The sequence below is a fragment of the Pan troglodytes genome, chromosome 16, assembly GCF_028858775.2.
Source record: "Pan troglodytes isolate AG18354 chromosome 16, NHGRI_mPanTro3-v2.0_pri, whole genome shotgun sequence".
In the NCBI taxonomy this organism is placed as follows: Eukaryota; Metazoa; Chordata; class Mammalia; order Primates; family Hominidae; genus Pan; species Pan troglodytes.
The window spans coordinates 33471399-33484106 of record NC_072414.2 but is presented as its reverse complement, the minus strand read 5'-3'; the positions used below and the strand labels follow the sequence as shown (position 1 = coordinate 33484106).

The following is a 12708-nucleotide window of genomic DNA, read 5'->3' as shown; positions in this document are numbered from 1 at the left end:
TTTTTTTTTTTTTTTGACACGAAGTCTTGCTCTGTTGCCCAGGCTGGAGTGCAGTGGGGCAATCTCAGCTCACCACAACCTCCCCCTCCCTAGTTCAAGCCATTCTCCTGCCTCAGCCTCCCAAGTAGCTGGGATTACAGGCACGTGCCACCACGCCCGGCTAATTTTTGTATTTTTAGTAGAGATGGGGTTTTGCCATGTTGGCCAGGCTGGTCTTGAACTCGAACTCCTGACCTCATGATCCGCCCGCCTCAGCCTTCAAAAGTGCTGGTATTACAGGCATGAGCCACTGGGCCCAGCCTTTTTTTCTTTTTTTTTTTTTTGAGACAGAGTCTTACTCTGTAGCCCAAGCCAGAGTGTAGTGGCATGATCTTGGCTCACTGCAACCTCCGTTTCTGAGGCTCAAGTGATTCTCATGCCTCAGCCTCCCGAGTAGCAGGGACTACAGGCGTGCACCACCACACCCGGCTAGTTTTTTGTATTTTTATTAGAAGCGGTGTTTTGCCATGTTGCCCAGGGTGGTCTCAGACTCCTAAGCTCAGGCAATCCGCCCACCTCAGCCTCCTAAAGTACTGGGATTATAAGCGTGAGCCACAGCGTGTGGCCCCAATAGGTTTTATTAAGCAACTACTGTATCAGCAAATACCAATGATTCTCAAACTTTGTGACAAAAATCATCTGGAGGATATTTTAAAACAGATCACTGGGTCCTACCACCAGAAGCTGCTGATTCAGTACATCTGGGGTGAAACCCAAGAATCTGCATTTCTAACAAGTTCCCAGGTAATACTGATGTTCAGAACAAACCACACAACCACAATTTGAAGAGCAGTGGCTTAAAGAGACTTTGCAAGGTAAATTCTGTGATCTCATAGTGTGATATCTAGTGTTAAGTAGGGCATAGAGACCAGGGTTTTTTTGTTTTTTGTTTTTTTTGAGATGGAGTCTCACTCTGTCACCCAGGCTGGAGTGCAGTGGTGCAATCTCGGCTCACTGCAACCTCTGCCTTCCAGGTTCAAGCAATTCTCTGCCTCAGCCTCCCAAGTAGCTGGGATTACAGGCACCTGCCACCACGCACGGCTAATTTTTGTATTTTTAGTAGAGACGGGGTTTCACCATCTTAGCCAGGCTGGTCTTGAACTCCTGACCTTGTGATCCACCCCACCCCCACCCCCACCCCCACCGCCCCCTTGGCCTCCCAAAGTGCTGGGATTACAGGTGTAAGCCACCACGCCTGGCTGAAACCAGACTTTTTACAAAATCACTGTTCTGTTTACACCTTGAATTATACTCAACCAAGTAGCTAACTACTATAACTTCTCTTTTGAAGTGTTTTGTATTAAACATAGGTCTCAGACTTTCAAGTTAGGATTTTTTTTTTTTTTGAGATGGGGCTTTGCTCTTGTTCCCCAGGCTGGAGTGCAATGGTGCGATCTCGTCTCTGCAACCTCTGCCTCCCAGGTTCAAGCCATTCTCCTGCCTCAGCCTCCAGAGTAGCTGGGATTACAGGCGTGCGCTACCACGTGTGTCTGATTTTGTATTTTTAGTAGAGACGGGATTTTGCCATGATGGTCTAGCTAGTCTCGAACTCCTGACCTCAGGTGATCTGCCCACCTCAGCCTCCCAAAGTGCTAGGATTACAGGCATGAACCACTGCACCCGCCAAATGATCATTTAAGCAAATGATCGAAGACTCAAGACACAAAACTACCTGAAGGGAGTGGCTCCCACATTTGTAGGGTACCTTACAGAGCAATTTCCCTTCATATGACTTTGCAGGTGGTGGGGAAACTCTCAGGGCAGTTGTGGCCTGTGCTACATCACCCATTGACCAGAGGTGCCAGTACTAGTGCTCAAGATCAATCGATCGATCGGTCTACCTACCTATCATCTATTGACCTTCAGTGCTACTAAAAACACTCGGATCTTCTAACGTCTGGTCCAGTCTTTCACCCCATCACAGTGAGAAGCTGTGCACAGGGGTAACACAGGCAACGGAATTATATGAGGCAAACACAGAGATCCAGGTTTCTGGGAGTAGCAGTGAGGTTCAGCCTTGCAGTCACAAAGGCACCACTAAAAGGCACAAGTAATGGCAGGTAATGAGGCCTTACTTGGAGCAGTTTAGAGAGTACTTCCCACGTGTGGTGACGCATGCCACACACTCACCACCACCACCACTGCCACAAATGAAGTGCACACTCCACTGCTCCTGTCCTCAGGAACCTGGAAGCCCCCACCTGGTGTCCGAGGTGTGGCTCCCACTTTAAGCGTGGGGCACCTCCTCTCCGGCCTCAAACCTACCTGAGCTAGCAGGCTGCGGCACATCTGACGGCTGGAAACTAGAACCCCTGGGTGGGGACTCCTTAAGGCTCCTCCCGGAAGCGTAGGGACCTCGCTGCCCACACGCCCCTCCCTTTCCTCCTCTGGCGTCCTGGGGTCTGAGGTGGGCGTGGCCAGACCGGCTTTAGGTCCGGGGAGTGTCTCGCCAGCGGCAGCACACCCCTGTAAGTGGTGGCCAGGGCTGCTGTGGCAAAATGAGCTGTCAACTTTAGGTTGACAGGGGTGTGGCCGCGACCGCAAGGGCTTTTGTTGCCGGGTGAACCCAACAGGGATGGGCTGCTGGGGACAGCTGCTGGTGTGGTTCGGAGCCGCGGGTAAGTGCTATCTGGCGGTCAGGGGACCGTCCAGCCAGAGGCACTTTCCTAGGCTTGGGGGTGGCCGGTCAACAGGCCAGGTGTCAGTGGTTCCTCCAGAGGCCTCGAACTCTCACAGCCAAATTTCTCCGGTCCGTGCTTCTGGAGTGCGGGCCGAGAAGCGCCAAGTGCGTGCGAATCCCAGAGTCTGGATCACGCAGCTTGGGAAGGAGGAACATTCTTTGGGGTCTCAGCACCGCCTTGGGGCGGGGCCACCAATCTAAGTTGAGGAAAGCATTGGGGAGGCTGCAGGACCAAATTCATTGCGGCCCCTAAGTTATTCACTGGGAAAGGCGCTCGAGGAGAGAAACTGGCAGACCTATCAGCGCGCACCCGCGAGGCTTCTGCGACCGGAGTCGGGTAGTGGCTTCCAGGCTGAGAGCGCGGCTGGGCCGGGTGACGGGTGTGGCCGCGACCGCAAGGGCAGCTGTTGCGGGGTTCTCTCTTTCTTTCATATCCTATTTCCACCCGCCTTAACGTCCTGCGCCTTCTCCCAACACCTTTCAGGCGCCATTCTCTGCTCTAGCCCGGGGTCCCAGGAGACTTTTCTGCGGTCCTCGCCCCTGCCGCTGGCAAGTCCCAGCCCCCGGGACCCGAAAGTCAGCGCCCCGCCTAGGATCTTGGAGCCAGCCTCCCCGCTGAATTCTCCGGGTGAGCTTTAGACGCCTCCTTCCTCTTCCGCTCACCATACCAGATCCCTCTGGCCCAGCCAGGGGCTCGACGACCCTTGCCTCGCTCCTTGCTCTCAGGCACCGAGGGGTCTTGGCTGTTTTCTACCTGCGGGGCCAGCGGCCGGCATGGGCCCACACAGACACAATGTGACGGGGCGTACGCGGGGACCAGCGTGGTGGTGACCGTGGGGGCCGCCGGGCAGCTGAGAGGCGTGCAGCTGTGGCGCGTGCCGGGCCCTGGCCAGTATCTGTAAGTGCACGGCGGAGGTAGGGTGGGCAGTGACCTGCTAGTTGGAGGTTTCACCCTCAGGGTAACGAAGTCCACGTGCGCACCGACTTGCGTCTTGGACTATTCCGCGGGGAGGTCCACCTTGAGTGCCCTTCAAGGTGGCAGTAGTCGCCACCGAGTTAGCCCTTACCCGGAACCTCTTAACCGAGCGGAAGGCCCCCAACCAGGACGGCGCCAAGGGGTGCTTGAGCCTCCCCACATTTCCACGAACCCTCCTGAAATAAGTGTAATATCTGATTTTTCGGTGTGCAAACCTACCCTTCCCATCCCGTCAGAGTCGATTGCAGCCTCCAAGTCCCTCAGATAAAAAATAATTCTGGAGCCTCCGCTGTCGCCAACTTCTGCCCGGAGCGGCCGGCCTGAGCACCGAAGGCCGGGGACTCACCGTCCGTTCCCCGCAGGATCTCAGCCTACGGAGCCGCGGGCGGCAAAGGCGCCAAGAACCACCTGTCGCGGGCGCATGGCGTCTTCGTCTCAGCAATCTTCTCCCTCGGTCTCGGGGAGTCGCTGTACATCCTGGTGGGGCAGCAGGGAGAGGACGCCTGTCCCGGAGTGAGCGCAGCCAGTGGGGATGGGGCGGCGCCGGCGCCGGGGGCGAGGGCTGCCTGGGGGCCGGGGGAGCGTGCTTTCCTCGGTGCCGGGTCACCAGCACAGCGAGGGGAGGCTCCCGGGCCCCGCCGATTCCCTCCCCCGCTGCCCGCAGGGTAGCCCGGAGAGCCAGCTCGTCTGCCTCGGGGAGTCTCGAGCCGTTGAAGAGCACGCGGCGATGGATGGGAGCGAAGGGGTCCCGGGGTCGCGGCGCTGGGCGGGAGGTGGCGGGGGTGGCGGGGGCGCCACCTACGTTTTCCGGGTACGTGCTCCCTTCGGCGCTCAGCGTTGGGGTCCCAATCCTCTCCCCAGGGGCGCTCACGCACCGGCTCTCCGTCCGTCCCTTGGGGTCCCCCTATCCCTGCGCTGGGCTGGGCTGGGCTGGGCTGGGCTGGGGGCCCCTGCCCTTATCCAGGCCCCCTGGGCGGGAGCCCTCTCCCAGTGGCAGTGCCCCTGGACGGCTGGAGGGCGCTTCCTGGAACACGCCGCTGGCCCCACAGGTGCGCGCTGGCGAACTGGAACCGTTGCTGGTGGCGGCCGGAGGCGGCGGTCGGGCCTACCTGAGGCCGCGGGACCGAGGCCGGACTCAGGCCTCCCCCGAGAAACTGGAGAACCGCTCGGAGGCGCCCGGGAGCGGCGGGAGAGGCGGGGCGGCAGGTGAGGGCGCGGGCCGCGGGGAGAGGCGGGCGTGCTCCCCGTGTGGCTGCCAACCTTCCTGCTGTCGCTCTGCAGGTGGTGGGGGCGGCTGGACGTCGCGGGCTCCCTCTCCGCAGGCCGGCCGCTCACTGCAGGAGGGGGCGGAGGGCGGCCAGGGCTGCTCCGAGGCTTGGGCGACCCTTGGCTGGGCCGCGGCCGGCGGCTTCGGGGGCGGCGGCGGGGCCTGCACTGCGGGCGGAGGCGGCGGCGGCTACAGGGGTAGGTGCACCGTTGGAGAGGGCAGCTGAGCAGGCCCGAGGGTGAGGTGATGTTAGAACCTAAGTACAGGCCGGAGCCCTCGGGAGGATAGGTGTGGGAGAGGCATTAAGCCCTGCTCAGCAGCTCCAAACAAAAAGCAGGAGCTCTTAGAAAAGGAGGTCAAATACACTGCAAATCAGCATGCAGACAGGACTCCCTAGATTTCCGTTTAATCCAGGATCTTTCCCATCACAGCAGGTCCCTGCCTTGTTCTGCAGCAGTCTTCAGAACTTAGAGCTGGCCGAGTGAGCAAGCTGAGCAAAGGGGCAGAAAGGCAGGATTGGGTTAAGTCAGTGGTTCTCAAAGTGTGGTCCAGGAACAGGTAATATCCACACAACCTAAGTTGTTCGAAATGCAAATTATCAGCTGGGCCTGGTGGCTCACGCCTGTAATTCTAGCACTCTGGGAGGCCAAGGCAGGTGGATCACCTGAGGTCACCAGTTCGAGACCAGTCTGGCCAACCTGGTGAAACCCTGTCTGTATTAAAAATACAAAAATTAGCCGGGCGTGGTGGCGGGAGCCTGTAATCCCAGCTACTCTGGAGGCTGAGGCAGGAGAATTGCTTGAACCTGGGAGGCGGAGGTTGCAGTGAGCCGAGATCACTCCATTGCACTTCAGCCTGGGCGACAAGAGGGAAATTCTGTCTCAAAGATTAAAAAAAAAAAAAAAGGAAATTATCCTGGGAGTTGGGGGAAGGTTGGGGAGATGCTGGTCAAAACAATGCAAAATGGCAGTTAAATAGGAGGAATACCTTCCAGAATCTACTGTACTACATGGTGACTGTAGTTAATGATGATGTATTCTTGAAAATTGCTAAGAGAGGTGGGGCGCGGTGGCTCACGCCTGTAATCCCAACACTTTGGGAGGCAGAGGAGGGTGGATCTTGAGGTCAGGAGTTTGAGGCCAGCCTGGCCAATATGGTGAAACCCCCATCTGTACTAAAAATACAAAAATTAGCCGGGCGTGGTGGCATATACCTGTAGTCCCAGCTACTCGGGAAGCTGAGACAGGAAAATCGCTTGAACCCGGGAGGCGGAGGTTGCAGTGAGCCAAGATCGTGCCACTGCACTCCAGCCTGGGTGACAGAGCAAGACTGTCTCAAAAAAAAAAAGAAAAGAAAATTGGTAAGAGAGTAGATTATAGGTGTTCTTACCACAGAAAATAAGCATGTGAGGTGGTGTATATATTGGTTTGCATTAGCCATTGCACAGTGTGTACATATTTCAAAACATCATGCTGTATACAATAAATATATGAATTTTTTTTTTTAGATGGAGTCTGGCTCTGTTGCCCAGGCTGGAGTGCAGTAGTACAAATCTCAGCTCACTGCAACCTCCACCTCCCGGGTTCAAGCAATTCTCCTGCCTCAGCCTCCTGAGTAGCTGGGATTATAGGCATGCGCCACCATGCCCGGCTAATTTTTGTATTTTTAGTAGAGATGGGGTTTCACCATGTTGGTCAGGCTAGTCTCGGACTCCTGACCTCGTGATCCGCCCATGTCGGCCTCCCAAAGTGCTGGGATTACAGGTGTGAGCCACCACACCTGGCCCTGAATTTTTATTTTTAATTAAAAATTAATTTTTAAAAAGAAATGCGAATTCTCAGCCCTTCTCTAACATACTGAATCAGAAACTGTAGGGAAGAGTCCCAGTCATCTGTGTTTTGATCAAATAACTAGTGTAAATGCCTTTGTGCCTGTCTGGGCTGTACTGCTCATACATACGCATATGATCTACATTCTCACAGAAAGGGACTGTGAGGACATGGGACAGGAGGGGCTCAGGCAGGCAGGAGGCATCCCAGCCAGCCTCAGCGAGGCCTTCAGGCTCCAGCTGATTACCCCCTCCTCACCTCCTTCACTCCCACTTGTGAACAGACAGCATTTGCATCATGATGCTGGAGAAGAGAAGGCCACACTGGGATTTCCACTGGGAGATTCCAGCTTCTCCCCCATCCCCCATTTTTGTAGTCAAACCCTCCATCACTCTCCACTTCCAGGGGGCGATGCTTCAGAGACTGACAACCTCTGGGCTGATGGGGAAGATGGAGTATCCTTCATACACCCCAGCAGCGAGCTCTTCCTGCAGCCTCTGGCAGGTATTGGCCCCAACCCCACCTCTGAGCCTGGCCTGGACTTCTTCCTCAGTCCCTGAGCCCACTCCTGCACTGCACTGAAGAGCCACCTGCACTGTGAATAACCTTGCGTAGCACAGGATTCTTGCATAGCATAGGGTCATTTGAAAAGTGGGCTGTCATCATGCCATTGCACTCCAGCCTGGGCGACAAGAGCAAAACTCTGTCTTAAAAAAAAGAAAAGTGGGCTGCCAGTTGTGCTGGATGCCAATGCAGGGCATGCTGCGTGCTTTTCAAGTACCCCCTTGCTATGAATTCGCTTCAAATACCTGGGAGTGTGCAGGCTTGACAGAAGTCCCCCAGCTTCTCTCACCACCCTTGTAAGCTTGGTGCTGCTCTTTGCTCTAAAGTCCTGGGCTAGAATTAACCATGTGGCTGGAAAAGGCATGTATTTATTTATGTATTTATTTATTTTTATTTTTGAGACAGAGTCTCGCTCTGTCACCCAGGCTGGAGTGCAGTGGTGCGATCTTGGGTCACTGCAACCTCCGCCTCCCGGGTTCAAGTGATTCTGCAGCCTCAGTAGCTGGAGTAGCTGGGATTGCAGGCGTGCGCCACCACACCCGGCTAATTGTGTATTTTTAGTAGAGGCGGGGTTGGCCGGGCTGGTCTTGAACTTCTGACCTCCGGTGATCCGCTCACCATGGCCTCCCAAAGTGCAATGATTATAGGCGTGTGCCACTGTACCCAGCCAAAGGCATGTATTTAATATATCCCAGCCCTACCACACCATATCATATCAGTTCTTTTACTCACAGTCACCGAGAACCACGGAGAGGTAGAGATCCGAAGGCACCTCAACTGCAGTCACTGCCCTTTGAGAGACTGCCAATGGCAGGCAGAGCTCCAGTTGGCTGAATGCCTGTGCCCAGAAGGCATGGAGCTAGCTGTGGATAACGTCACCTGCATGGGTATGTCCTACCTTTGCCTAAGGTCTGGACTCCTGGGGTCACAGACTGGGAGGAGCAGTAGGCCACTGGGAAAGATGGTATAGAGATTTGCTGTGTGCCAGGCCCTGTGGGGGGTGCTGGGCAGGGGATTGGAGATTCATCGGTGCACAGTGCCTTTCAGAGGCCTGTCGTCCAGTGTGGGAGGATGTTTAGATATAGCTATGTAAATGTATATCTCAAGTGACGATTGTTGTGGGAGGTATAAAGTGCTTTAGGGGTGTTCAAGAGGGAGAGGTTGCTTTTGCCCAGGATAATGGGGGAAGGCATCATAGAAAAATTAACACTTGAGCTGAGTCTTGAAGCGTGGGTAAAACTTGAGGGTAAAGGAACAGAGAAGACCTTCCCACTGGAGGTGTCTCTCTTTCTCCCTAGACCTGCACAAGCCCCCAGGCCCTCTGGTTCTGATGGTGGCTGTGGTGGCAACCTCAACACTGAGCCTCCTTATGGTGTGTGGGGTCCTGATTCTGGGTACGAAGCGTCTAGCAGGCACAGTTGATTCAAGGCTGCTCCTCTCCAGTGAGCTGGGATGGGTTTCTGCAGGGTCCCGGGGCTGACTTCAAGACCACTGACCGCAGCAGAGCCGTGGTAGACTCCTCTGGGATTCTAAGATAGGAAGGAGCTGGGGAGGCCTGGGGAAAACGTTTACCTTAATGAGCATCTGGAGGGGTGTCCTGGGCAGGTGGGGGAGGGAGAGTTGATGGGCAGGTGGAGGGTGTGCCGTTATTCTTCCCACCCCCAGTGAAGCAGAAGAAGTGGCAGGGCCTGCAGGAGATGAGGCTGCCGAGCCCTGAGCTTGAGCTGAGCAAGCTTCGAACCTCTGCCATCAGGACAGCCCCCAATCCCTATTATTGCCAGGTGGGGCTTGGCCCGGCCCAGTCCTGGCCTCTGCCCCCAGGTGTCACCGAGGTTTCCCCAGCCAATGTTACTCTGCTCAGGTAAGTCTTCTGCCTCCTTCTGAGAACCTATGCACCCTGAATCCCCACCTCTGATTCTCTCCCTGCTGTAGTGAATTATAAGTCCCAGAAAAAATCTGGCCCACATCCCTTGTGTAAGGGAGAGGGAGGCCCTGAGAAGCTCCAGAAGGGGAAGTAACTTGCTCAATGTCACCTCTCCGTCCCAGTTCTTAGAATATGATCTCTCAGCTGGGCGTGGTGGCTCACACCTGTAATCCCAGAACTTTGGAGGTCGAGGCAGGCAGGTCACCTGAGGTTGGGAGTTCGAGACCAGCCTGACCAACATGGAGAAACCCTATCTCTACTAAAAATACAAAATTAGCTGGGCATGGTGGCGCATGCCTGTAATCCCAGCTACGTGGGAGGCTGAGGCAGAAGAATCACTTGAACCTGGGAGGCGGAGGTTGTGGTGAGCCGAGATTGCACCATTGCACTCCAGCCAGGGCGACAGAGTGAGACTCTGTCTCAATAAAAAAAGAATATGATCTGGCGCCTGTAATCTCAGCACTTTGGGAGGCCAAGGCAGGTGGATCACCTGAGGTCAGGGGTTCAAGACCAGCCTGGCCAACATGGTGAAACCCTGTGTCTACTAAAAACACAAAAAATAGCTGGGCGTTGTGGCACCTGCCTGTAGTCCCAGCTACTCGGGAGACTGAGGCAGGAGAATCACTTGAACCCGAGAGGCAGAGGTTGCAGTGAGCCGAGATCGCGCCATTGCACTCCAGCCTGCGTGACAGAGCGAGACTTCGTTTAAAAAAGAAAAAAAATCATGACTCTTGGAGCCCAGGGATTGCCTCCCTCCCAGGGCATCTGCAGGGACCAGGGAAGGCCTCATCATGCACTCCCACCTTGACTCTGGCCCGCATCTGCCCTCTTTTTTGCCCTGGCTCTATGCCAGTGAGCATCACCCTTGCAGGGCGTCTACCTGGGGACATGCCATGGTATGGAGAGAGTCTATCTATAGGGTCAGCTGGGCATATGGCAGGGGCAGGGGCAGGGGAGGTAAAGGGGGTACTAGACTCTCTAGGACTCTTCTCCAGGCCGCCTGCCCACTCCCTTCCAACGTGTCTTCCTACAGAGCCCTGGGCCATGGTGCCTTTGGGGAGGTGTATGAGGGACTGGTAATTGGCCTTCCTGGGGACTCCAGTCCCCTGCAGGTAGCTATCAAGGTGAGAGGAGTGGGACTTCTGGCTGGGGGTAGGAGAGCGGAACACCCTGAAGGGAAGGCCAATGACTAGAGCTAGGGTTAACCCCCTCTCCTGAAGCGTGCAGGGCAGCTCAGAAACTGTGCCCTTTTCCTCCCCAGACCCTGCCAGAACTCTGCTCGCCTCAGGATGAGCTGGATTTCCTCATGGAGGCCCTCATCATCAGGTGCACCTGGGACCAGGGGCAGGGCTGGAAGGCGGGAGGGGAATGCCCGGGAACAGCTTCTCTTCACCCTGAGGCTGAGGTAGCAAGTCAGGGGACACAGAGGGCCTCTCCAGCTTTGTGGAGCCTAAAACATGGTTTCCGTCTCCCTCCTGGTAACGGGATATGTCCCCCACCCCACTCAGCAAGTTTAGCCATCAGAACATTGTGCGGTGTGTGGGGCTCAGCCTCAGGGCCACCCCTCGCCTCATTCTGCTGGAACTGATGTCTGGAGGGGACATGAAGAGTTTCCTGAGGCACAGTCGGCCACACCTGGTGAGACCCTTGTCTCAGCCCCCCAGGCCCCTCTAAAGACCCTGTCCATGTGTCTGAGACCTACATGGACTGATGCCCCCTCTGCCTGACCCAGGGCCAGCCATCACCTCTGGTCATGCGGGACCTGCTGCAGCTGGCCCAGGACATAGCCCAGGGCTGCCACTACCTGGAGGAAAATCACTTCATCCACAGGTTAGGAGCAGTCCTGGCTCAGGGGACCCCCATCCCAACTCCCTCCCCAAGGAACAGCCCTTCCACAGAGCTTTTAAGGAAATAGATCAGGAAGAGCAAGAACTTCTAGATTCTGGCAGTGATTTTTTTTTGCCTACTCTGTAGGGATATTGCCGCCCGGAACTGCCTGCTGAGCTGCACTGGACCCAGCCGAGTGGCCAAGATTGGGGACTTTGGGATGGCACGGGATATCTACCGGTGCGGGACTTGGGAGGTGGGAAGGCTCTTGCTCCAAGGGGGTTTTCCCCGCACCTTGGTGGTAAACAACTCATCATTCACCTCCTCCCTCCTGTAGGGCCAGTTATTACCGCAGGGGGGACCGGGCCTTGCTCCCAGTCAAGTGGATGCCCCCAGAGGCCTTCCTGGAGGGCATCTTCACATCCAAGACAGATTCCTGGTGATAACACCCTTCCCCTCCCCTTCCCCACTGTTCCCCTCCCCTGAGGCTAATCCTGTCCTTTCCAGCCACCTCATGTGAGGGGAGGCTACACCTGACGGGCCTCACTTGGTTCCCCCACTTGTGATGCAGGTCTTTTGGGGTGCTGCTCTGGGAGATCTTCTCACTGGGCTACATGCCCTATCCTGGGCGCACCAACCAGGAGGTGCTGGACTTCGTCGTTGGAGGAGGCCGGATGGACCCTCCTAGGGGCTGCCCAGGGCCTGTGTGAGTTGAGTGCTGCCCGGGAAGGGAGGTCCTTCACAACCATGGGTGGGCATGAACTCCTGCCTCTCCCCAGGTACCGCATCATGACCCAGTGTTGGCAGCACGAGCCTGAGCTCCGCCCTAGCTTTGCCAGCATCTTGGAGCGTCTGCAGTACTGCACTCAGGTGTGCCCCCGACCTAATCTAACATCCTGGTCTTGTGGGTCAGGAGGGAGGGCCAGAAAACTCTATGCCCCCCTGCTCCCTGACTCTTCCATTACAGGACCCGGATGTGCTGAATTCACTCCTGCCAATGGAGCTGGGGCCCACCCCAGAGGAGGAAGGGACTTCTGGGCTGGGGAACAGATCTTTGGAGTGCCTAAGACCCCCACAGCCCCAGGAACTGAGTCCAGAGAAGTTGAAAAGCTGGGGAGGTAGCCCTCTTGGCCCCTGGCTGTCCTCTGGCCTCAAGCCCCTCAAATCCAGGGGCCTCCAACCTCAGAACCTTTGGAATCCCACTTATCGCTCCTGAGCCCCAAGGGGCCCTGAGGGTAAGGACTGAGGCACTGAGGGTCCCTCCCTATACTCCTCAGGCTCCTGGGTGGCCTGTTATGCCAGCGGCCTCTGTTCCCTGCAGTCTGTGCTGTGTGTCTGGGCCTGTCTCGGGGCTGGCCTGGCAGCGCTGCACTTGCCGTGCTGGAAACCAGCCCAGGCCTCCCAGGGAAGGGCCCAGCCACTTCCAGCTTTTGATCTTGGGGCCAGAGGCCGCCTTACACACACCCCAGGTGTCCATGGGGAGCACTGGATTGCTCTCCCATTATGAGCGTCCTTCATGTGGGCAGACCCCCCACCCTGCAGATGCTTCTAATAAAAAGCTCTTCTCATCCTCCAGCGATCTGTGGATGCCAGGGACCGGAA

The 12708-nt window shown here is 56.3% G+C and overlaps 1 protein-coding gene across 3 annotated transcripts; it reads left to right on the top strand.

The window, feature by feature from the left end:
* Positions 1-2496: 2496 nt before the first annotated feature.
* Positions 2497-12681, top strand: LTK (leukocyte receptor tyrosine kinase). Of its 3 annotated transcripts, none has more exons than XM_054667390.2 (19): positions 2497-2657; positions 3204-3347; positions 3446-3617; positions 4058-4208; positions 4360-4506; positions 4745-4901; positions 7197-7295; positions 8090-8242; positions 8654-8749; positions 9021-9216; positions 10313-10403; positions 10541-10605; positions 10788-10917; positions 11012-11109; positions 11254-11346; positions 11444-11545; positions 11678-11812; positions 11886-11976; positions 12074-12681. In XM_054667390.2, exons 1-19 carry the CDS (start codon positions 2615-2617, stop codon positions 12320-12322), a joined length of 2412 nt encoding a protein of 803 aa, XP_054523365.1. In that variant the 5' UTR covers positions 2497-2614; the 3' UTR covers positions 12323-12681. The 3 variants fall into 3 exon arrangements, with proteins under 3 accessions (XP_054523365.1, XP_016783462.1, XP_016783464.1); XM_016927973.3 differs by having other exon boundaries at positions 2516-2657; positions 4745-5159; positions 12074-12680; XM_016927975.3 differs by lacking the exon at positions 10313-10403 and having other exon boundaries at positions 2516-2657; positions 9137-9216; positions 12074-12421.
* The last annotated feature ends 27 nt before the right edge of the window (positions 12682-12708 follow it).